Consider the following 25500-nt stretch of genomic DNA (forward strand, 5'->3'; position numbering starts at 1 on the left):
TACGTCAAAAACTAATGAGGTATTGTATGATGACTAACATAACATAATAAAATAAAATTAAATTAAAAAAACTAATGGTGTACTATATGTTGGGTAACTGAACATAATAAAAAAAGATGCAAAAGCTGATAATTTTAAAAATTCGAAACAACTGTATACGTGGGTGCATACATGTATGTGTGTACAAACATATTTTATATTTATTACAATTACACATTTTACAAGGAGAGATAAGTGCTTTAAAACTGTATTTACAATGCATGGTGGAAAATTTCCTACAAATTTCAAGACATGGGGTTAAAGAAGGAGATGGGATAAGGGCAAAATATGTAGGTAGATTATGTTATGTGGTCATTGCAATCTTCTTGTTTTAAGTTGGAAGGTGTTACTATTTTGGGGTTTTCTTCATAAAATGTTTTGGGGTGAGTTTTTTGACATTCTCAATTGGCTGTTAGAAAGTGAATTTCCTATAGCATTATATTAATGGATATTTATATTTATATAAAATTGAGATATATAGATATATACAGATAAACACAGATGAATTTTGAGTTTGGATTCCTGGGTCATAAGGTGAATTTCAGGTAAAACCATAAGATCCAGAATTTACATGCATTGTTCTTTGCTAATAAAGTGAAATTCTATGATTCTAAATAACTGCATAATCCTTCTACAGGGAAATTAAATAATTTTTAACAAATATTTAATCAATACTAGAAATATCAGCTTAGAAAATCATTTTGAGGGGCGCCTGGGTGGCTCAGTCGTTAAGCGTCTGCCTTCGGCTCAGGTCATGATCCCGGGGTCCTGAGATCGAGCCCCACGTCGGGCTCTCTGCTCCGCGGGAAGCCTGCTTCTCCCTCTCCCACTGTCCCTGCTTGTGTTCCCTCTCTCGCTGTGTCTCTCTCTGTCAAATAAATAAATAAAATCTTTAAAAAAAAAAAGAAAGAAAATCATTTTGATTTATACATTCTAATTCTTTTTATAATAGTACCTACTAGATATGTTGCATATTACATATGAAGATTTTGAGGCTTAGATTTAAAAAAAATACTATCATTTCATCATTCTGAGTATGAGGGATAGGGTCTGAGATGTGTTTCAAGTCTGACCACAGTAAATGATGCAACACGACAGGTGCAGTTTAAACAATTTCCAGGAAGCTTGATTTTACCCTTAGCTGAGCCCCCACACCCACCTATATGCAGAGTAAAAAGAGCCTCTATGCATCACCTTTCCTTATTGCGGTCAACTTATGAATGTGAGCTGGGCCCCATTTCACAACATCCTGTGTACTTGTCAACTCTGTTCAGCAGAAGCAGCGCCATGTCACCTGTGGTCATCAGCCTCACAAGTCTGGGTGAGTCCCAGAAGGGGATGAAGGAAGGGAATACATGGTGGAAATATTGGCCTGGAACGCTGGGTCTCCCCACAGCAGAACATTCCCATGGGGGCAAAGCAGACCTTGATGGTGAAGCTCAGGCCAGGTGGGGGAAGGAATGGGGGAAGCCACTTCTTCTGTGAAGATGGACCATCCATCATGAGTCTTTCTTTCCAGTGTTCTTCTTCATCCAGAGGATCTGGGCACAAGTGGGTGAGTCCTTTCCCCAAACCCTGGGCTGCCATCTACTCAGAATAAGAGAATTCCTATAACAGGAAGGCAGATGGCACAGGAGGTTGGGTGATGGGTTGACTGTGGGAGGCCTTGTGGGTGAATCTCTTGTGAACTAGAAAGTGGGGGCCCAGGGAAACCCTAGCCCCAATTCTGGTCCAGAGACCCTCCCTAGACCCTCTTCCCCTTGGCTGAGACAGGCTCTAAAGCCATCTTAGGGACACTGCTGCTCAGAGCTAGGGTGTCTGGGAGGAACTGGTGCCGTCTGTAGATCAGGGGATGCAAGCAGTGTCAGGAGCAACAGACTGTCTGAAGTCGGGACAACGACTGAAGCTCCCCAACACACCCATGAGTGTAGGAGCCCCAGGATGCTGCCACTGATGTTCTACAGAGGTGGGAAATCCGCATGCCAGGACCCCTGGAACTCCACCACATTCTGATGCAGCTCTGTCATGTAACGTGCTTCATGTGTTTGCTGATGTTATGGCATACACATAAGTCATTACTCTCCTGTTCAGTGTCTACTTTGTCTTCTTTTACACAACAACTTACATTATCAACACCTAGTAAGAGCCCACTGTTCAGTACTCACTCAGAACTCTCAGCCGACATGTTTGTTGTAGGAGATGCCATGTTTGTGTGGTGTGGGGAGTCTTCATGTGGTGTGGGCACCCCGGGTTTGGAATGGAGCCTTAGAGACCTGGAAAGAAGGGGAGCCTCTGAGCCAGGGGAGGGGAGACCAATGCTGTGCCTCTTCCTCTCCCAGGTGGTCAGGACAAGCCCTCCCTATCTGCCTGGCCAAGCCCCGTGGTTCCTCAAGGACAGCATGTGACTCTTCAGTGTCACTCCCATCACAAGTTTGACACATTCAGACTGTACAAGAACAACAGCATCTTCATCTCCAAGCTCCACAGCACAATATTGCAGAACAGCTTCCTCATTGGCCCTGTAACCCCAGCACATGCGGGGACTTACAGATGTTGTGGATCCTATCTTGGCTCCTCTTCTGTGTGGTCAGAACCCAGTGACCCTCTGGTGATTGTGGTCACAGGTCAGAGAACACTTGTTTAGAGGGGCTATTCACTGTCCCAATCTTCCTACTGTCAGAGTTTCCTGGTGGGAGTGTCAGTCAGGTCCAATTAGAACAATAGGAGCTGCTCCAAGTATTTTAAATAAAAGGGCATTTCATGCAGGTGGGCAGAATAATGACCCCCAATGATGTCTATATCATAATACTCCAAGTCTATGAATAGTCCAAGGGCAATTAAGGTTGAATGTGGAATTAAGGTTATTAAGCAGGTGACCCTGACATGGGGAGATTATCCTGGATTATCCAGGTGGGCTTATTGTGATTACAAGGGTAGAAGGAAGCAGGAGAATGAGTTTCAGAGTCATGCAGCATGAGAAAGACTCCAGCAGCCATTGCTAGTTCTGATGATGGAGGAAGGAGGCACAAGACAAGGAAGACAGGCAGCCCCCAGGAGCTGGAAAAGGCACAGGCATGAATTCTCCCCTTGAGGCTCCTGAAGGAATGCAGTCCTGCCAACCCCTTCCTTGGTCCTAGCCCATAAGACCCAGGTCTGACATCCAGAACTGTAAAATGACAGATCTGTGTTCTTTCCAGCCATCATGTTCATAACAATTTCTCACAGCAGCTAGGTAATCATTACAGATACCCAGGGGAAGGACAAATTAGGAAATGAAACAGAGGAAGCGAGACTATGCCCAGCAATAGGTAAGAGCAGGATGTTGATGCCACCACGAGGCTGCAGTGACAGGGAGGGGGTGCTGTTCCCGGAGCCACCTCAGGGGTGCCTGTGGAAGCTGGGACCATGGAGAAGGCACAGACACGGCAGATGTGCCCCTCCCCACGCGTCACAGGCTGGGTGGACACTGGAAGTTACTGTGGTACCTGCGTTACTGCTTAATTCCTACCTCCTACCAGGGATTCCAGTTCATCACACAGGGCAGGAATTGGTCAGTAAGAGAACCTGGAAACACAGCCCGTGGTGCCAATCTCCCACCCCAACCAGAGAAAGCAGAAAAGGAATCTGTGGGAAACAGGTGCAACACTGACAGTGCCAAGGATGAGTGCAGTGGGAATGGAGTCTGCTGCTGATGCTAGACACAGAGACACACAGCAAAGGAGGGGCAGAGACAGATGGGGACATTCAGACAGAAAAGGACACAGAGAAGAAGGAGACAGACAGACACAGGGGCACCCTCACTCATTTCAGATGACAGGGAATCGGGTGGGGCAGGGTGGCTCCTTCTAAATTTACAACATCCATGTTCTTAGGAATCTACAGAAAACCTTCTCTGTTAGCCCAGCCGGGTCCCCTGGTGAAATCAGGAAGGAACGTGACCTTGCATTGTTGCTCTGAGATCGTGTTTGAAAGCTTCATTCTTCAGAGAGAGGGGGTATCCAAGGACACTTTGTATCTTGCTGGTCAGCGCCATCTTGGGGGCTCCTATGCTAACTTCTCCATGGGTCCTGTGACAGCTGCCCATGCGGGGACCTACAGGTGCTTCGGTTCTCTCAATCACTCCTCCCATGAGTGGTCTGCCCCCAGTGGGCCCCTGGACATCATGATCACAGGTGAGACTGTCCAGACCTGCCCCCATCCTCTTTGGGATACAGACAGGATGTTCTAAGACCTGGAAGTCCCAGGTGGTGAAGAAGGAGATGAATATGGGTTTTTATGAAGAGAGACAGCCTTGGCGAGAGCTACACCAAGAGAGACAATGACAGAAGAGCAACAGTAGAAACCGTTTGTTATAAAGGACAGATAGAGGGCAGAAACAGGAAGTCAGTATGGAGATAAAGAGCAAAGGGACAGATAGAGATGGGTACACCCACATCAGAGACAGGGTGCTCTTCCACTCTGAGTTTGTTCAGAGACCTGGGACAGTTCAGAACATGGTTTCCAATAAATCTCCACACCTTCTTCTCTACCAGGAGAATCCAAAGACACACCACATATGTGAAGAAGTTTCAGGGCCAGGTTGACCTGTCTCAGGCTGATGGCCCATGGGCCCCGGGTCCTCACTCCATGTGGCACCCACAGATGCTGTGTTCACTCTGACATGACTTCATCCCATGTAGCTGAGTCACAATATGCCCCAGGAAACCATGGTCCCAGGTGGAGGAGCCAGATACCAGCTCCCATATGTGGTGTGTTTTGTGGGTTCCCAAAGCTGTTTCCCAGGCCCATGTTGAAGATCACCCCAGATCTTACAGGATTACTGAGGTCAAAGCCTACAGAGAGATGCAATCAGAGAGAAAGCAGAGTTGATGTATTCAATGTACATAGAAAGTTTCTATGTGAATAGACACAGAAATGCATGTGTGCACATGAACACGCACACACAGAATGGAGGGATGACAAATACAGATGGATAAACAGACACTGGCTCAGACACACAAAAAACAAAAGAAAGAAAAAGGGATAGAGAAATAGAGAGAAAGACGGAGAGGGCAGATAAAAGCCTTAAAAGACTGAGACCTGAGTGTGGGGCACAAAGAGAAAGATGATGATGTGGGGCTGGGTGACAGAGATCCCAAAAGAGGACTGGGGACAGAGGAGCAGAGCAAGTCACAGAAACCAAGGTGATGGAGATAGATGATAGATAGGGAGATAGAGACAGATGATAGATAGATAGATGACAGATAGATGATAGATAGATAGATGATAGATAACGCAGAAAGATAGTGACAAGGCAGAATGAGAGACTCAGAATGAAAGAAAAGGCAGATCAAACCAACAGATCCCAGGAGAGACAGAGTAAGGCAGTGCGAAAGTGAGAAAGAACAAGAGGGAGGCAAGGACAGGAAGCAATAGGAGAGGTAGCCAGGAGGGGCCACAGTGGGCTTTGGGCTCTGGGAACAGGGAGAGGGAATTCTTAGTCCAGGTGTAAAGGACACAGTGAGCAAGGAAGAGCCTCTCTGACCGAACTGCCTCCACTTCCTCCAGGTCTACACCAGAAACCTTCTCTCTGGGCCCAGCCAGGCACTGTGATGAGGTCAGGAGAGAACGTGACCTTGTCCTGCTGCTCGGAGAGTTCCTTTGATGTGTACCATCTATCCAGGGATGGGCAGCCCCATGAGCTCTGGCTTGCTAAGGGGCAGAGGCACGGTGGTGCATCCTGGGCTGACTTCACTCTGGGCCCTGCACACCCAGCCCTGGGTGGGACCTACAGATGCTACGGTTCTTTCAACCCCTCTCCCTGTGAGTGGTCAGGCCCGAGTGACCCACTGTACCTTTCTGTCACAGGTAAGGAAGCCCAGAACATGCTCTGTGTCCAGTGATTCAGGATAGATTTGAAGGCCATATGTGAGGGGCATCCTGCTGGTACCAGGGGGATGCTTAGGAGTTCTGGAGAGACAGAAACATAGATAAAGAAACAGGGAGGAAGAGCCTGAGGACTCACCTCCAGCATCCTCCTGCATGGATTGTGTGGAAACCCAAACTGGGGGTCTGTGTCCCCAGGAAGATGGAAAGGGGTCAGGGCAGACCCAGGAGCAGGGGAGAAGGGGCTCAGTTTGGGGAGATCAGAGGTTGCATTGGCCCGTCACCATTACCCGCTTCCTTAGCAGCCCCTCCTCACCTCATGCACAGAGTGGTCTCCCAGGTGGTACAGGTGTCTTTACAGCAAGATCGGGAAGCCTCCTCTTAAGTAGAGGCCCCTTTCATCATCAACCTCTCCCATCTCCTCTCTGCAGCTTGAAGTCTCAGGGAGTCAAGGCCCCAGAGATTCTGGGGAGAGGTCCCAGGAGCTCCCAGGAGCTCAGTGTTAGATGACAAAGAGCTTCAGTGGGTAGAAGACAGTCAGTTCCACTTCCCCCCCTTCCCCTGGCTTGTTTTTAGGAAACTCTTCAAATAGTTGCCTCCTATCCACAAAACCAACCCCCCAAACTGGTGAGTAAAGGATCCCTTTTATCCCTGTTTGTGGAAACCTGACAGAGAGAAGCCTTGGGTTTGAGGGTTGGCTCAGCCACCTTCCAGCTCTGTGATCTTGGGCTTGTTACCTTCCCAGTCTGATCCCCAGACTCTACAACAGCAGAAGGGTTTCGGTCAGCCTGGGGCTGGTGAAGACTCTTCACTTCTAATTTTATGCAGCAGAGACCTCCTCCAAGAGAGGAGGGTGAGAATAAACCGGATCTCCTGGCCAGGAATAATGCTGTGCTTACTCTGTCCCCATTCCTAAGTGGAGATAAGATTCGTGGGGACTTGGGGGTGGGGCGGTGGGTGGGAGGAAGGGAGCAGCTGATGAGGGACAGGCAGTGCTTAGAGAAGTTCCATTTGCCAATGAATGGGCTCTTGTCTGTCAGGATGCAACCCTGATGTGCTAAGTAGAGTGGGAGAGAACTCAGAACGCAGTCTGTCACGCATATACATGATTCCTTCATTTATTCATTCAAGCACTGATCCAGTGCATATATACATCCATGTGCTGGATATGCCATACGTACTCGTTTCTTATTGCTGCTGTAACAAATGTCCACAAGCTCAGTGCATTAAAACAACAGTTTTTAAAATGATCTTACAGGGCGCCTGGGTGGCTCAGCTGGTTAAGCGACTGCCTTCGGCTCAGGTCATGATCCTGGAGTCCCGGGATCAAGTCCTGCATCGGGCTCCCTGCTCGGCAGGGGGTCTGCTTCTCCCTCTGACCTTCTTCCCTCTCCTGCTCTCTATCTCTCATTCTCTCTCTCTCAAATAAATAAATAAAATCTTTAAAAAAATTAAAATGATCTTACAGTTCTGTAGGTCATAGATCTGAAATGGGTCTCGTGGGGCTGGAACCAAGATGGCAGCAGGCTCGGTGCCTGCCGCGATTTGCTTCTGTTGGATTCACATCTTCCTACAGGTAACCCCGGACACCTGCATGTTCTGGCTGGACCCTTAGTGGCCATCATCTTCCTCGCTGTCCTTCTTTTCTTCCTCACTCGTCAGTGGTGCCCTGCCAAAGAGAGTGAGTCTCGGGAAGAAGAGGCCAGTGCCTGTCTGGGAGGAGTGGGGGAGCCAGGGAGCCTCCATTTGCAGGCTGACTCCTGGTTCAAAGCAGGAGCCACAGAGGTTGGGCTTTCTAGAGAGAACCCCCATGCCCCCATCCTCATCAATGGAATGGAAAGAGGGAGACATTAATGGGATGTGTCTCTGAACTTCAGAGAGGTAGAATTTCTGACTCTACTTTTTGGCAGCAATTCCAGGCATTGGCTGCACCTGTCTGTGCTCTGGTATCTGTATCTATAAAATGAGAACCTTTGAAGTGTTTTTGATGACTTCTATTCCCTACAGATGCTGCTATAATGAACAGAGAGCCTGAGGTGGACAGAACGGTGAGCAGGGAGGTAGGTTGTCCTCAGCTCACTCTCTTCAGTGCCATCTCATTTCCTCCTAGTCCCCACAAGTGTGTGCACACCCTCCTCACCATTTCCCATCATGCAGGACCCTCAAGCAGAAGACCCACAGGAGGTGATATACACACAGTTGGATCATTGCATTTTTATGCAGGAAAAAACCACTCCCACTTCCTGGAGGCCCAAGGAACCCTTGCATGATGACAGTGTGTACATGGAACTCGCAACATGCTAAGACCAATCAAGGCATGAATTCTATGCCCCAAGCACACACAGGAAGACCCTGAGGAGGCTCTCCACAGATGCCATAGCTCTTTCTGAAACCCCTCCTAACAACAGCTAGAATCTGAAGACAGAAGTCTTCATCTTCCTCTCACCCTAAGATGAGATAAATATCTCAGGACCCCCTAGAAAGCCCCCAATCCATTCTAGGAGGCTATTATGATGATACAGACATTTCCAATATTGTCCACAAAATCACCTTTTCTTTTCAAGGGTAAGTTCTGACTTGTGTTGCTATGTTACTACAAACAAATAAACAAAATTATCATCTATCATCAATCATCTTTCTTCCCAGCTATTGTTGATTTTCATCTACATGGAATCACATAGTATGTATTTCTGTGACTGACTCCTTTCATTCAACATTGTATGTTTGAAATTTAATCCTATCTTTGCATGTAAGAGAAGTGTTTTCCCTCCTGTGTAGGAATCCACTGTATGACTATGTCACAATTATGTATCTAGTTGTGTTGAGTCTCCCAAATTCTGATGTCTTAATTTCTTGCATTCTTTCATCCTTCTAGAGTCATCCAGATAGATTTGCCCATTCCTATTGGAATCTGGGAAGCCTTGCTGGGGCAGGTCCAGACATCCTCAAGTGAGAGACCCCTGGAAGTTCTGGTTGGTTGCCAGAGAGCACCTGGCTGGTGTCCCCAGCATGGGGACTGGCTCTCTTCCACCACCTTTGCAGCTACCACTTCAGGGCACATTAGGGGACCCCAGGCACACCATGTCTCAACTCAGTACAGATGATTGCCCCCAAGGCTCCAACAAGGAGATCCCATAGGAGCAGGTGGATCTATCTGAGTGATTCTGGAAAAACAAAACAGTGTAAGAAATTAAGACATCTGAGTTGGGGAGACTCATCAGAACTATAGGTCTAGCAATATTTTGGATGCAAAATTAGCATCAAAGTTAGTGAACATCATTGTTAGTGAACAACAGTGAAAATGATAGGTGTCTGTGTGGCAATGACAGGAATTCACACCTTTGAGCACCTGTTTAATGAAATGTGTTTTACAAATGTTTCCTTGATGAGTCCTTATGTAAAATTTATCAGAGCTCCTTGTTATCTCCATTTTGCAAAGTAGGGAAATTCAAAGAAATTGTCTTGTCAAAGGCCACACAACATGGCATGGTTGTTGACCATCATGGGGCCCCAAAGAGAAGAACCTTGAGCCCATCCACTATCTGTTGAACCATCCCCTGTAAACAAATGTCACACCTTGGGCTTAGGGGATTGTTCCAGATTTGGACTTGAAGACACACTTGGGTTTTGGAACCAGGTGAGGCCTTGGGCTTGGCTCAAAAAATTTCCAAGAAGTCAGATATTTTTGTTCAGCACACACTGTGGGAAAACCAGAGCTATGATTAAGAAAGGAAGTTTTCAGCTTCATCTCTTGTCATCAGTTTGTAGAGTGACCTGAACAGTGATGACAGGGACTGACAGACTGCACCCAGTGCATGGATCAGCTCTGTGGGGCTCCTGGTTTCTGCACAACAGAGGTGTACAATAACCAGGGAAGGAAAACAAGCATATTAGATCTTACTGAGATCTGCAAAAGGAAGCATTGTGGAGTTACCTGGAATTCCCCAGACATCAGGGCATGGACCCATAACTATCACATGGACAAATGAGGTTTTCTGCAACCCCAGCCTAGATGTGGCTTTTTGAACACAAGGTTTCAGCATGGATGCTAGGGTTAAGGCAAGAGTTTGGAAGAGAGGTTAAGTTTCCATGTGGCTTCTCTTAGAGTGTTATGAATGAATATGAGAAGGTGAGTTGCTCCCCCAGACTACAACATCTTCCTTCTTGGTGGAGAAGCAAGAGGTTTCTCCAGAGTAGCTGGGAGGAAAAAATAGGGTGTTTAGGATAAGGTTGATTCTGGGAGGAACTTGTTGAGAACTCAGGGAACAGCAGATTAAAGGAACACTTTGAGGGTTTGTGCCTAGAAATGTGCTCTAGAGACCTTCCCATTGGACGATTCTATGTCCTGTGACCCTAAGTGGGGCTTACATCCTGTAGAACCTAAATGCCTCAAGGAAGGGACATGAGATGCTGTTGGATGCATGAAGCTCAGTCATGTCTCAGAACAAGGTCTAGTTCCTCAGCCCGAATGTGCCAGCAGACAGCAGAGGACGCTGGTTCTCAGCTGGGGCAACGTTGCCCACCAGGAGTCATTATGGTAATGTCTGGAGACATTTTTAGTTGTCATGACTGTGGAGGGGGCTGCTACTGACATCTACTATGCAGAGGCCAGAAATGTTGCTCAACATCCTTCAGTGTCCAGGATGGACTCCTCCACACACACAGGCAGCAGAGAATCATTATCCAGCCCTAAATGTCAATAGTGCTAAATTGAAAAAACCCTTGTCTAGGATACAGTGCTGGTCACCATCTCAAAACACTAGCAGCTGGAAAATATGACATATCCTAAGGTAAGCTCATTTTTTACAATAACAAAGGCATATTTTATTAGACAGTGATAGATATATATTATAGCTATATTAACTATATATATATAGTGACATTTCCATTTATTCTCTGACATACAATATAAAATATTCACATATCAGAATATATGATATAAGATATAAGAATATAAATATATAAAATATAAGAAAAGCAACTTTCACCATTTCTCAAAATAGATCCCTCAGGTCTTTTCAAGTCAACCCTTCCCTCAAGGGTAAGTCACTATGTTACTACAAGCAAATAGACAAATCCACCATCTATCTATCATTGGAATGTAACATATTTGTCATGATCATCTTGTCCCAGGGTGAAGTGATCAAGTAACCCTAGCATCTCCCCTGGAGAGTCCAAGTCATGCTGCAGAGGTGGATATTTTTTTGGATGTTTAACAATTAGATTTTGTTTTGCTCCCTCTTAGCTGCAGGATCTTTGGCAAAGTCACTTCTCTTAAAGATTCATTTTCACTATTTTTAAAATCTGTTGGTGGTGCCTTCCAAAAGAGGTGAGAAGCTCAGGATTTTAGGCATTTGGTGTATTGGAAGGCAAGAGTATGTAGGTATGTATTATAATGAAAATGTGATAAGTGTTAGAGAATTTGATTTGGAATATTTGAGTTCCCATCCCATCTTACAGTTAAATATCTATCTATCTATCTATCCAGTATCTGTATCTAGATATATAGATTGGTATAGGTATAGGACTTTCTTTCCCTACAGATGATGAGTAGCTCCTGAGAAAATTCCTTGGCATGCTGGCATAAAGAAAATCCCCAGTGCAAGAGTATATTGTCTTCCTTATCAAGACCAAGTGGATATACTTAGTCCCTGAATTCCAGAGAAGATACATGGGTACATAACAGGCAAGGACACATGACTTTTGACTAAACAGTCCAATGAAGGCAAATCTCTGTCTGTATGGCACCATCTTATACTCTGTCCCAGGCCCTTCCACTTGGATGTGGGTTCCGGTTTAAAGAAGGATTTGAGCCCCATTAGACATCGGTTGAGGAAAACACTCGTTTCTCATAGGAAACATAAGCAGGAAGATTGGTCTCCTCTTGGGCCCAACCCAAGAGCTATCCAGAACTAAGTTCTTGGGAAGGAACCATTACTTGTGGGGCAATAGATGGAGAAATTCTCTGACCAGAGACTCTGACCTCATACTTCCTGCTGATCTATCTAACTGTCTTACGAGGCTCTGTCATTCTGCAAATGTGCACCAACAAGAGACTAACTGGGCTGAGGCTGTATCAGAATCATGGACCCCAGAGACACTATCTTTCTCTGTCTCGGTGAGTTCTCGAATGCAAGTGGGTAAGGGGGGGAAGATGGGGGAGCCCCAAAACAGTCAGTGTCCCTCTTACTATGAGGAATCAGGAGATTCTGACCTCCATATTGGAGAGTTGGCCTTTGCCCAGATATCTATAACTGTGTCTTCCCATATCCAAGTAGCCTGTGGGACATGTTCAACCCATTTCATGCTGTGTAGAGATCAATGATGGGTCCAGAGTTCCTGTAGATGAGAGCCTTAGGGCCTGAAATCTAGAAGATAAAACTAAAAGATGAGCCTCAAAGCTATGCTTGCTGTGGAAGAAAAAATGACACCCTGCGTGTCATTAGGCAGGGTGACTTAAAACAAACACTGGAAACTGGAAGACTCGTCTCTCATGAATCTCTCTCTTCCAGTGCTCTGTCTGAGCCAGAAGATTCAGGCACAGGAAGGTAAGTGTTCCGGTAACTCTCTCCCAGCCACCTTATACCTTGGTACAGAAGGGTTAGAAGAACAGTCAAAAGCCCAAGCAAATTCCAATTTTATTCCCCATTCCAGCCATCTCTGCTGTGTTCTTCTCTCCAAAACCCTCGAACACATTGTACTCAGACCTGGATTTAGTGTTTTCTTCCATTAGGCTGTCTGCCCTGATGTCAAAGACACATATTTTACTGAATGTTCACAAATACAGGGGTGAGGAAGTTGGGAGCCATTGGCGATTGCCCAATATCTGTCCCTATGTCAGACCTACTTTTTTTCACAACCTAATTCTCTCCACTCTATCCACTTTGCTTCATCTAATGGGATGTTGCCTTAGTCCCACCCTCTCAAGCAGTCTCTGTAATGGACACCAAGTAGCTCTCAAGTATGAGTGTATATTGTCACCTCCACTCCTGCCTTGTCCATCTGTGTCTTCTCTCTTTCAGAGCCTTCTAAAGACTGTAGCCTGGATTACTTGTGTGCTTAAAACACGGGTATCTTCATCTCCCTCGAACCCCTCAGGGGTCAAACTTCAGATAAACATACTGATGTAACCGGTTGTCCCAAGCACTGCCTGCCCAGGTTGCATCTGCTCCCCTAACCCAACTTGCACTCTCCCACTGAACCTCTGCTCCTCACCCATGCTGAACTTACTTTAGTTTGTCCCTTACTTCTTTGTACTTCATTAACCCTTCTCCCATCATCCCTTCTATCCACAATGCCCCCGACCTGCCAGTCCACACTGCCTAGGCAATTGCTACTCATCCTCATGTATCAGCTGAACCCTTACATCTATTATCAGACCTCCAAGATCTATATCTCTATGCTGCAGACTATGTGTCATGAACTGCGATTATATACTTGTGTATTTTTAAAAATTAGTATCTGACATTTCCCACATCATCAGTCCCTTAAAGATCTTACACAGGTTGTATAGGTCAGGGTTTCTCAACCTTGGACCTATTGACATTTGGGAGCAGATAATCCTTTGTTGGGAGGGAAGTCCTGTGCATTGTAAGATCCCTGGCCTTTACCCAGTAGATGCCAACAGTGCCTCCCGTCCCAACCAAAAATGTCCCCAGGGATTGACAAATTGTCCCCTGGGAGGCAAAATTGCCCCCTGTTGAGAACCACTAGTTTAGGTCATGATATGAAATGAACACTGTGTCTGCATTAATGGAGGCATCTCTCCATATACTTTGGAAGAACAAAAGCGTGGATGTATTGGTGAATGAATAATACTGAATAACAGGAAGTCCTGCAATTTTTGGTAAATACAGTCAACATCTTCCATGGCCACAGGTAGTAGGTTGGTCTTCCTTGATGGCATTCCTCCTGAACATGGCAGAGCCCCTTTCATTCCCCCCTCACAGAGCTGCAGTTGAGTACATCACTATCAGATCTAAAATAGATGATACACGTCAATAAAGGAACCAGCAGATTGTGAGTTGTTGATGAGGATTGCCATGGCAACAAAATACCACTCTTGGTTGCTGGGGGAGGGGCTGTGGGAAGAAAGAGTGGGAAGTGACCTCTTAGTGTGTACAAAGTCTCCTCTGGGGTGATAAAAATACAAGATAGAGGTGATGGAAAATCTTTAAAAAAGGAGGGGGGGGGCGCCTGGGTGGCTCAGTCGTCAAGCGTCTGCCTTTGGCTCAGGTCATGATCCCAGGGTCCTGGGATCGAGCCCCGCATCGGGCTCCCTGCTCGGCGGGAAGCCTGCTTCTCCCTCTCCCACTCACCCTGCTTGTGTTCCTTCTCTTGCAATGTCTCTATCTGTCAAATAAATAAATAAAATCTTAAAAAAAAGAGAGGTGATGGTTACACAACATTGTGAATGCATTAAATACCACCGAATCCTACACTTTAAAAATGGTTCATTGTGGATAATCAAAATGTGGTCTACACAGACGATGGAATGTTATTTGGCCATTCAAACAAAGGGTATTCTGACACATGCCACAACATGCGTGAACCTTACTCAGGGTATTATGCTCAGTGAAATACACCAGACACAGAAGGACAAATATTGTGTTATTCCATGGATACGGAGTACCTTGAATAGGCAAATTCATAGACAGAAAGCAGATCAGATATTACTGGTGGCTGAGGAAAGAGGGAGTCAGGAGTTATTGCTTAATGATTATAGAGTTTCTGTCTGGAGTCATGAAAAAATTCTGAAAATAGAGGTCATGTTTGTACAATGTAGTGAATGTAATTAATGCCTTTGAACTGTTCACCTAAAAAAAATGGTTAAAAAGGGGGGAGGGTGTCTGGCTGGCTCAGTCGGTAGAGCACATGACTATCAATATCAGGGTCATGAGTTCAAGCCCCATGTTGGGTGTGGAACCTACCTAAAAAAAAAAGAAAAGAAAAAGTTGAAATGCTAAATTTCACATTTTATATATTTTACTACATTTAGAAAATACCAAAAAAAGATTTTAAAAAGGAAAGAATTGCAGGTCCTTCACACCTTAATTTTTTTTTAATTTTTTTATTGTTATGTTAATCACCATACATTACATCATTAGTTTTTGATGTAGTGTTCCATGATTCATTGTTTGTGCATAACACCCAGTGCTCTACGCAGAATGTGCCCTCTTTAATACCCATCACCAGGCTAACCCATCCCCCCACCCCCCTCCCCTCTAGAACCCTCAGTTTGTTTTTCAGAGTCCATCGTCTCTCATGGTTCCTCTCCCCCTCCGACTTACTCCCCTTCATTCTTCCCCTCCTGCTATCCTCTTCTTTTTTTTCTTAACATATATTGCATTATTTCTTTCAGAAGTACAGATCTGTGATTCAACAGTCTTGCACAATACCCTCCCCAGTGTCTATCATCCAGCCACCCCATCCCTCCCACCCCCCACCACTCCAGCAACCCTCAGTTTGTTTCCTGAGATTAAGAATTCCTCATATCAGTGAGGTCATATGATACATGTCTTTCTCTGATTGACTTATTTCACTCAGCATAACACCCTCCAGTTCCATCCACGTCGTTGCAAATGGTAAGATCTCATTCCTTTGATGGCTGCATAATATTCCATTGTGTATATATACCACTTCTTCTTTATCCATTCATCTGTCGGTGGACATCTTGGCTCTTTCCACAGTTTGGCTATTGTGGACATTGCTGCTATAAACATCGGGGTGCCCGTACCCCTTCAGATCCCTACATTTGTATCTTTGTGGTAAATACCCAGTACACACCTTAATTTATTTGTATTCTGCCCAGAGAGAAGGAAAGCAGTGTGATTTCTCCATAGCCGACCACCTGAGTCTGGGCTTTATTTTCTTCTAGGGGAATTTCCTGTTCCTCTCATATCTGCCACACCTGGTTCTGTGATTCCCTGGAATGAGTCTGTGAAGATCCTGTGTTGGGGGACTCCTGAGTCTTACTTGTACCAACAGGAAATCCTGGGAAACTCCACATTTGAGGTGGTGAAGAAGAAATTGGGATTTCAGAAGAAGGCTGAATTCCTCACTGAACACATGAATCCAAACACTGCAGGGTGTTATCAGTGCCAGTATAGGAAACAGGACCACTGGTTGGAGCACAGTAAAGCCTTGGAGCTGGTGGTGACAGGTGAGGACACATCCAGGGTCTCCAGCCCTCGGTGTTCTTTCTTTCTTATTTTTTCATAGACTTTACTTTTTCTTTAATTTAATTTAATTTTATTGTGTTATGTTAGTCACCATACAATACATCATTAGTTTTTTGGGTTTTTTTTTTTAGCTCTCATTTTCATTTTATTTTTAATTTCCAGCAAATGACCATGATTTGTTTATGGGTTGTTTTCGGTGTTCCAAATTTTTTTAATTTAATTTTATTATGTTATGTTAGTCACCATACAATAAATCATTAGTTTTTGATGTAGTGATCCACGCTTCATTGTTGTCGTATAACACCTAGTGCTCTAGGCAGTATGTGCTCTCCTAAATACCCATCACCAGGCTAGCCCCCTCCCCTCTAAACAAACCCTCAGTTTGTTTCTCAGAGTCCATAGTCTCTCATGGTTCATCTCTCCCTCTGATTTCCCCCTATTTTTCCCTTCCTTCTCCTAATGTCCTCCTTGCTATTCCTTATGTTCCACAAATAAGTGAAACCATGTGATAATTGACTTTCTCTGCTTGACTTATTTCACTTAACATCATCTCCTCCAGTCCCATCCATGTTGATGCAAAAGTTGGGTATTCATCCTTTCTGATGCCTGAGTAATAGTCCATTGTATATATGGACCACATCTCCTTGATCCATTCATCTTTTGAAGGGCATCTCGGCTCTTTCCACAACTTGGCTATTGCAGACATTGCTGCTATGAACATTGGGGTGCATGTGGCCCTTCTTTTCACTACCTCTGTGTCTTTGGGGTAAATACCCAGGAGTGCAATTGCTAAGTCATAAGGTAGCTCTGTTTTTAATTTTCTGAGGCACCTCCACACTGTCTTCCAAAGTGGCTGTTACCAACTTGCATTCCCACCAACAGTGTAAGAGGGTTCCCCCTTCTCCACAACCTCTCCAACATTTATTATTTCCTGCCTTGTCAATTTTTGACATTCTAACTGGTGTAAAGTGGTATCTCATTGTGATTTTGATTTGAATTTCCCTGATGGCTAATGATGATGAAGATTTTTTTCATGTGTCTGTTAGCCATTTGTATGTCTTCTTCAGAGAAGTGTCTTTTCATATCTTCTGCCCATTTTTGGACTTGATTATTTGTTTTTTGGGTGTTGAGTTTGAGAAGTTCTTTATAGATCTTGGATACCAGCCCTTTATCTGTAGTGCCATTTGCAAATATCTTCTCCCATTCTGTAGGTTGCCTCTTTGTTTTGTTGACTGTTTCCTTTGCTGGGCAAAAGCTTTTTATCTTGATGAAGTCCCAAAAGTTCATTTTCGCTTTTGTTTTGCTAGCTTTTGGAGATGTATCTTGAAAGAAGTTGCTGTGGCCGATGTCAAAGAGGTTACTGCCTATGTTCTCCTCTAGGATTTTGATGGATTCCTGTCTCACATTGAGGTCTTTCATCCATTCTGAGTTTATCTTTGTGTATGGTGTTAGAGAATGGTCCAGTTTCATTCTTCTCCATGTGGCTGTCCAATTTTCCCAGCACCATTTATTGAAGAGAGTGTCTTTTTTCCATTACATTTTTTTTCCTGCTTTGTCGAAGATTATTTGTCCATGGAGTTGAGGGTCCATATCTGGGCTCTTTATTCTGTTCCATTGGTCTATATGTCTGTTTTTGTGCCAGTACCATGCTGTTTTGGTGATCACGGCTTTGTAATATAGCTTGAAATTGGGCAATGTGATGCCCCCAGCTTTGTTTTTCTTTTTCAACATTTCCCTGGTGTGCTCGCTTTGGCAGCACGTATACTAAAATTGGAACGATACAGAGAAGATTAGCATGGCCCCTGCGCAAGGATGACACTCAACATTTCCCTGGTGATTCAGGGTCTTTTCTGATTCCACACAAATTTTAGGATTGTTTGTTCCAGCACTTTGAAAAATGTCATTGGAATTTTGATAGGGATGGCATTGAAGGTATAGATTGCTCTGGGTAGCATAGACATTTTAACAATGTTCATTCTTCCAATCCATGAGCATGGAATGTTTTTGCATCTCTTTGTATCTTCTTCAATTTCTTTCATGAGTGTTCTGTAGTTCCTAGAGTATAGATCCTTTACCTCTTTAGTTAGGTTTATTCCAAGGTATCTTACGGTTTTGGGATTACTGTAAATGGGATCCATTTACCAAAGCATTTAGTTTTTGATGTAGACTTTACTTTTAGAACAGTTTCGGGTTTCCAGAAAAATTGAGAAGATAGGACAGAACATCCCCATATACCTATCACCCACTCTCCCCTGTTGTTAACATATTCTGTTGGTATGGCACTTTTCTTATCATTAATGAACCAATATGGATAACTTAGCATGTGCCAGAGTGCACAGTTTATTTAGGTCTCCTTAGCTTTTACAACTGTTGATGGGCATGCAGGAGGGCGCCTGATGTGATGAGCACTGGGTGTTATAGGCAACTGATGAATTATTGATCACTACATCTGAAACTAATGATGTACTATATGTTGGCTAATTGAATTTAAATAAAAATTTTAAAAAAGATTTCCTTAGCTTTTATGCAGCGGTCATTCGTCTGCTCTAGGATCCCATCCCACACTGCATGCAGTTGTCATTTCTCCCTAGGCTGCTCTTGGCTGTGGCAGTTTTGAGGAGGGCTGGTCAGATACTTTGTAGGATGCCCCACTATTGGAAGTTGTCTGATGTTTCTCTCATGGTAAGACAGGGTTCCTGGGGTAACTGTGAGGAAGACCACAGAAGCGCAGTGCCATTTTCACCACATCACATTAAGGGTACACACCATACAAGTGAATATGGCTGTTGATGCTGAGCTTGAGTACCTGGCTGAGATAGCATGTGCAGATTTCTCCTCCTGACCCTTTCTGTATGGATAGAAATCAGTAAATGCAGCCTGTACCTAAGGAGGGGGAAGTTATGCTCCCTGCACAAGTCCGGCCCTAGATTTTAAGCCCTCTGTCCTCAGGGTGGCTTGACCCTGTGTTTCTAGAAGGGTTTGTTTCTGGAAGGGTCCATCCTGAATTTCCAGGTCTTTTCACCTGCTAACATTCTTTTTACATAATGTTGCCTCTCTCAGCCTCTGACATAGCTCCTCAAAGTCTTTGGATACTATTCCCCCTTTCCCCAAATATAGCTTGTGATATTGTGATTTATAATAAGAACTATATATTTGGTCTTTGTTCCTGTTCCTGGCACAGAGCTCTTAAATCCCTTGGAATTTCCTGAATGACTAAGAATGGTAAAGTGTTTTGATATTCTAACAAACCCTTTCTTCCTACCTTGCCTGAGGTTATGTTAATGAGGTGACTTTTGGACCCCACTTAAGGACCGGGGCTGGTTGCCAGGAGAACCGACCATGTGAATAAAATGTTTGAACTTTCAGTCCGACCCCACCCCCACCTCCAGGGATGGGTGAGGGGCTGGAGGTGGAATCAATTGGCTAATGGCCAAAGATTTAATCAACCATGCCTAAGTAATGAAGCCTCCATAAGAACCCAAAAGGATGGGGTTCAGAGAGCTTCCAGGTTGTTGAACACGTAGAGGTGCTGGTAGAGAGGCGCACCTGGAGAGGGCACCTGGCCTTATGCATCCCTACCATCTGGCTGTCCCTGATTGTGTTCTTTATAATAAACCAGTGATCTAGTAAGTAAACTGATCTCCTGAGCCTGTAAGTTGCTCTGGCAAATTAAATGAACCCAAGGAAGGGGTTCACAGCCATTCTGTCAGAAGCACCGGTGACACGAGAGGCTTGTGATTGGCATCTGAAGTGGGCGTGTTCTCAGGACTGAGCCCGTAATCTTTGGGATCTGATGTTATCTCCAGGTAGATAGTGTCAGAATTAAGTTGAATTATGGGATGTGCAGTGGGTGTCTCAGGACTGCTTGGTGGTGTGGCGGGGAACCCCACATGTTGTCATTGGAAACAGAATCATATGGGTCTTATGGCTCTAGAAACAAGATCTCTATCTCTTGAAGATGGCATCTCATTCAAGCCGCACAGGCTGCTTGCTTACTCAGCCCTGTCTGAATAGTTTGGGACAGAGTATGGGTCCTGGGGTAGTGAAATGGGAAGTTCCCAGTTCCCATTCCTTTGGATCAGGGAACATCAGCGTGTTCCCTTCTCTTACTGTGGATCCAATAGGAGTGGTGGGGATAACAGGGAAAGGAAGAAAAATCTTGCTATTAGCTTACTCTCTTCTCTTTTAGGCTTCTACAACAAACCCTTCTTCTCTGCTGACCAGGGCGTTGTGGTGATGCTAGGGAAGAATATCTCCCTGCAGTGCAGTTCAGCACACATCCCATTTGATAGATTTTCACTGATCAAGGAAGGAGGAGCCACCCTGTCACAGAGCCAAAATGGCAGACACCAAGGCAACTTCACTCTAGGTCCTGTGAACCAAAGCTTCTCGGGGAACTACAGGTGCTATGGTTGGTACAGCGGCAGCCGTTATGTGTGGTCAGCCCCCATGATGCCCTGGGGCTTGTGGTCACAGGTAGGTGCACCCCAGCCCAGCCCTGTGTCCTCCTCCTTGGGGCCTTGGCCTCCGGCAGGAATACAAAGAGGGACACTGAGAAAGAACAGTGGGGCAGTAGAGGCTGTGAAGAGAGAAAGACTTTCATCCACACCCCATTTGATTTTCACATCCTCTCCTAGAGTTCTCCAGACAGTGCCCTTTAAAAACATGTGGTCTGTTGAGAATGCAGCAGCCAAAGTTCAGAATCACGTTAAGGGGCATTGTTGAGACAATAGATCCCAGACACCACCTCAGACTAACCCACCTCTCTTCTTCACATCCTTGGTTGCATCTGGAAACCCTTAAACTAACCTTCAGTACTATAGGCCGCTCTGAGTGATTGGCTGGAAATTTATGGCTTGTGGAAAGAACTCTAAAAACTCTAACATGAGACCCATTATCATAGTGTTTGCACCTCTCTAATTGGCAGAAGAAGACAAGTTACAGCAAAGGAAAGCAACTGCTGACTGCTGCACAGGGCAACCACATTCATCTCTCGTGCCCACCTTGTCCAGTCACTCTACAAGCTGAGCACATATAGTAGTCATGGCACTGTAAGATCATAGAGGCTAGAGTGCTTTTTCATTTAACAGTGCATAGATAATTGGGCACTGATGGAGGAGGAGTGAATTTATTAGTCTTTTTCTTTAAAGCAGATAGCCACAGTATCTTGTCTTAGAAATCATCTATTTGATTATCCCAGGGTTGGGATAATACTATCCTGTATTATCCTCTCAAACTCAAAATACTGTGCATTTTGTAATTAGGAACTAATTTGAAATTCCAAATCCATTTGAAATTATTTCAGTATTTTAACAAGAGAGTTACTATGATTTCTGAGCATTGTCATTTCACAGTATTTTATTACATCCTTGAAAGGGACATGGGCCCAGAAAGTCCATATAACAAATGAAGAATTTTTTTTAAAGATTCAGAGAACAGCAATGTCTAGTGAACAGTCACACAATAGTGGAGATACAATTTACCTAAGATTATCTGAAAATTTTCTCTGAGCTACTTCCCATATACCAACACTGCTGTATCCTTTGTCATGTATGAAGAAGGAACACAAGTTGTTACGTGGGGTGAAGAAAGTGTAGAGGAGAAAATTTAGGATTCCAAATATATGAAGGTGTTGCAAGGAAGGATATGACTGGACTTTGAGGGAAATGAAGAGGGGATGAAAAGCAAACACAACATCGCCATAGTCACCTCCTTTCCTGTTCACAAGACTCCCCTTTGACCCAGGCTCAAGGATTAAGTATGGCACTTGTGAATGCATGAGTTCATTGAGGAGGGGTTCTGACACAAATAGGGAAATGAGCTCCTTTTCAGGGCTCTGGGGTTGGGATGAAATGGAATATGACCAGTGATCGCTCATCTCCTTTTAATTATGTCTGCAGATATAATGAAACAAGATTACACAATGGGGAATTCGATCCGAATGGGTGTGGCAGGGCTGGTCCTGTGGTTCTCTCGACCATACTGGTTGAAAATTGGCACAACCATCAGGCTCCACACAAGGAAAACTGTCCAGATTTTCCTGAACTGAGCTGGAGTAAACAGAAAGGTCAGACATAATGGTCCTTTGGACAAACCCCTAACAGCCAGAAGGTAGACACCTGTTGCTGAAGTAGAAATGAGTCAGCACTTGTGGAGTCCTGCAGAGCTACTGGGAGAACAAAAGAGAGAAAGGGGCACTAACAATTTTGGATCCATTTTCACACCAATGGTATTTTCTTATACATATCTGATACAGTTGTATACCACCTTTCTATATGTTGGTGATAAAATTCTTGGTATAGTCTTGGTTTAGTTCATTCCTGTGATAAAAATCATGCAGAGCATTCTCAGTTCTCATTGCTGACTGTTTTTCTCCCAGCCTCTGCAAAAGGTCTGGCTCAAAATTTCGATCTGTCTTGAATTTATCAGCAAAACCAGATACCCTCACATCCTTCTAGGTAAGCTCTTAACACTTAGAATTCCATAAATTATTAATACTACTAATTAATTATTAATGCTGTCCATTCAACATACCATATATTCCATGACATGTATGCTTCTAGTTTTCCCTACACTGACATTTGTGTATTAACACAGGCTTTCCCCATTGCTAAGAAGACTCTCCTGTTCTTATGAAACTAACATTTCTTTTTTCTTTTTATTTATTTGTTTAAAATCAATTAATTAACTTATACTGTATTATTAGTTTCAGAGGTAGAGTTTAGTGATTCATCAGTTGCATATAACACCCAGTGCTGATTATATCAAGTGCCCTCCTTAATGCCCATCACCCAGTTACCCCAACCCCCTATCTCCCCTCCAGCAACCTGCAGTCTGTTTCCTATAGTTAAAAGTCTCTATGGTTTGTCTCCCTCTCTGATTTTGTCTTATTTTATTTTTCCTTCCCTTCCCCTATGTTCATCTGTTTTGTTTCTTAAATTCCACATATGAGTGAAATCATATGATATTTGTCTTTCTCTGACTAACTTATTTTGTTTAGTATAATACCCTCTAGTTCCATCCACATCATTTCAAATGGCAAGATTTCATTCTTTTTAATGGCTGAGTAATATTCCATTTTATATTTGTAACATTTCAAAATATCTCATGCCTCCAATGCAAATTCAATAGACTTGTGAAAACAACCTCAACAAGCATGTCCTCTGGGAATTTTCGATAGACTGCTCAGTCTATTGATCCATCTCTTTGTAGTATTTGGCATAAAATATTAGAAATATTTATTGAGATTATGAATAAATAAGTTGATGAAGGAAATGTTAGTGATTGGACCAGATAAAACTACAAGAAAGTGCCATAGTTTCGGACAAGGGCTAATCAAAGACTTTACATCAGAGCCAGGATTTGGACCCAAGAATGCAATGGGGTTTGATCCTGACAGAAGGAGAAGATTAGTTTCACACACTTGGTTTTGTCCACACCAGAGTCTTGTTTGGAAAAGCAGACTGTAACCCTGGGAATAAAAAAGATCTTCCCCTCCTAGGAAAAGACTATATCATCCTGTAGCCATGATGACAAGGAGCCACCAGAACCGGTTTTTCACCCATCATCAATGACCACTCACCTTAGTGAAAATACCTTGGTGATTCAACCAATCAGCTCCTTGTTTCTAAATGTCAGCCAATCAGAAACAGGTTTACTCCAGTAAGAACATCCGTGAGTGATAGCCAATCAAAAGTCCCCCTCAGGGCGCCTGGGTGGCTCAGTTGGTTAAGCGACTGCCTTCGGCTCAGGTCATGATCCTGGAGTCCCTGGATGGAGTTCTGCATTGGGCTCCCTGCTCGGTGGGGAGTCTGCTTCTCCCTCTGACCCTCTTGGATCTCGTGCTCTCTCTCTCTCTCTCTCTCTCTCTCTCTATCTCATTCTCTCTCTGAAATAAGTAAATAAATAAATCTTTAAAAAAAGTCCCCCTCAAATAAGCGTCTTTTACAAATAATGCCAAACCATAAGAGGCCCTGAGAATCCCAAAAACCCTGTCTAGGATCATCTGTAGGCTCTGCTCAGAGACTCAGATATCGCGTCTGGCCAACACACCAGCATAACTCTCCCTTAATATAGTAAAAACAAATTCCACTCTGCCTTTTTTATTTCAGGCACTGAATGGTGAGTGCTTTGGCCTCGACAGTTCATATATTGGGTTGATTTAGGTTAAGTGTAAGGCTTGGCTTAGGGCAGAGTATGGGGACTTATATTCCATACCTTCACTTCTATGTTAGGCTTTATTCTAGTCACTTCATTTGCAGGAGCATGCTGCAAGCCTGTGAATTTTATTCTATTCAATCCATCTATCATGTGGGCAAAGAGATGCTCACAAATGATATGATTTGATGGGCACCTGCTGGCTCAGTCCATAGAGCATGTGACTCTTGATCTCAGGGTTGTGAGTTTGAGCCCCACACTAAGTGTAGAGATTACTTAAAAAAAACTTTAAAAAAGTTTTTTTTTTAAATGTTATGTTATGATTTGAATAATGTTATGATTTGAATAATGATGCAAACATATGGATACAGAGTTTCAATTTGGGATGATGAGAAAATTCTGGAGACATGGTGGTGATGGTCCCACAACAATGTAAATATGCTTAATGCCACTGAACCATACACTCAAAAATGGTTAAAATGAAACCCTATGTCTGTCAAAGAACAACTCCCTTTGGGGATATAGAGGTTTAGTTTTGAAAGGTGAAACAGTTCTGGAGCAACAATGTGAATGTACTGCACACTACTGTATAATGGGTGAAGATGGTAAATTTCATGTTATGCGTTTTTTACTACAATAAAAAACTTTTTAAATAGTTAAAATGGTAAAAAAATTTATGTTACATATTTTTATCACAATCTGTGAAAAGTTCGTTGTGGCCTGTAGAGACTGAAAGTAGATTACTGGTTGCCTGGCGCTGGCAGAGTGGGCGGGGGGGTGGTAATTGGCATTAATGGCCAGGGAGCACTGGGTTTCTTTTTGTGGTGGTGGAAAAATTCTAAAATTACATTGTGGTAATGGTTGAGCAATTCTGTGAATGTACTAAAAACCATTGAATTATATACTTTAAATAGGTAAATTGTATGGTATAGTTCAATAAAGTTTTTTTTTCAAGTACCAAAAAAATGAATATATTGTTAATGACATCCTCGGGGTTGCTCACTCTTTTTTTTTTAATTTTTTATTGTTATGTTAATCACCATATATTACATCATTTGTTTTGGTGTAGTGTTCCATGATTCATTGTTTGTTCATAACACCCAGTGCTCCATGCAGAATGTACCCTCTTTAATACCCATCACCAGGCTAACCCATCCCCCTACCCTCCTCCCCTCTAGAAACCTCAGTTTGTTTTTCAGAGTCCATCATCTCTCCTGGTTCGTCTCTCCCTCTGACTTACTCCCCTTCATTCTTCCTC

General features: G+C 43.8%; 2 protein-coding genes and 1 non-coding gene across 4 annotated transcripts; all 3 read left to right on the plus strand.

Moving 5' to 3' along the window:
- The first annotated feature begins 1295 nt into the window (after positions 1-1295).
- On the plus strand, positions 1296-8530 carry LOC114202060 (killer cell immunoglobulin-like receptor 3DL3). 2 transcript variants are annotated; one of them, XM_088027220.1, is made up of 9 exons: positions 1296-1360; positions 1559-1594; positions 2379-2663; positions 3912-4211; positions 5587-5886; positions 6481-6531; positions 7481-7585; positions 7912-7964; positions 8062-8530. In XM_088027220.1, the coding sequence occupies exons 1-9, from the start codon at positions 1327-1329 to the stop codon at positions 8206-8208; spliced, it is 1311 nt and encodes a 436-aa protein (XP_087883346.1). In that variant the 5' UTR covers positions 1296-1326; the 3' UTR covers positions 8209-8530. The 2 variants fall into 2 exon arrangements, with proteins under 2 accessions (XP_087883346.1, XP_027950863.1); XM_028095062.2 differs by lacking the exon at positions 2379-2663.
- A 3421-nt stretch (positions 8531-11951) lies between these two features.
- FCAR (Fc alpha receptor) lies at positions 11952-22164 on the plus strand. The gene is given in 6 exon segments (XM_088027023.1): positions 11952-12022; positions 15782-16066; positions 20275-20526; positions 20529-20561; positions 21907-22047; positions 22050-22164. Coding segments are annotated over 6 exon segments (771 nt in total). The 5' UTR covers positions 11952-11988; the 3' UTR covers positions 22076-22164.
- On the plus strand, positions 17826-17933 carry LOC114202095 (U6 spliceosomal RNA). The gene has a single exon (XR_003607752.1). It is a non-coding gene; the product is annotated as a U6 spliceosomal RNA (small nuclear RNA).
- Positions 22165-25500: the final 3336 nt, after the last annotated feature.

The sequence above is a fragment of the Eumetopias jubatus genome, unplaced genomic scaffold (genome assembly GCF_037043125.1).
Source record: "Eumetopias jubatus isolate StellerSeaLion01/CBP00866 unplaced genomic scaffold, mEumJub1_p1.0 scaffold_10, whole genome shotgun sequence".
In the NCBI taxonomy this organism is placed as follows: Eukaryota; Metazoa; Chordata; class Mammalia; order Carnivora; family Otariidae; genus Eumetopias; species Eumetopias jubatus.

What these genes read in the sequence shown, in the direction of transcription:
- LOC114202060 (XM_088027220.1), top strand. Translation starts at nt 1,327, where the DNA reads ATGTCACCTGTGGTCATCAGCCTCACAAGTCTGG. An exon ending in CATCAGCCTCACAAGTCTGG is followed by an intron (nt 1,361 to 1,558) that starts GTGAGTCCCAGA and finishes CTTTCTTTCCAG; the next exon opens with TGTTCTTCTTCATCCAGAGG. An exon ending in AAAACCAACCCCCCAAACTG is followed by an intron (nt 6,532 to 7,480) that starts GTGAGTAAAGGA and finishes ATCTTCCTACAG; the next exon opens with GTAACCCCGGACACCTGCAT.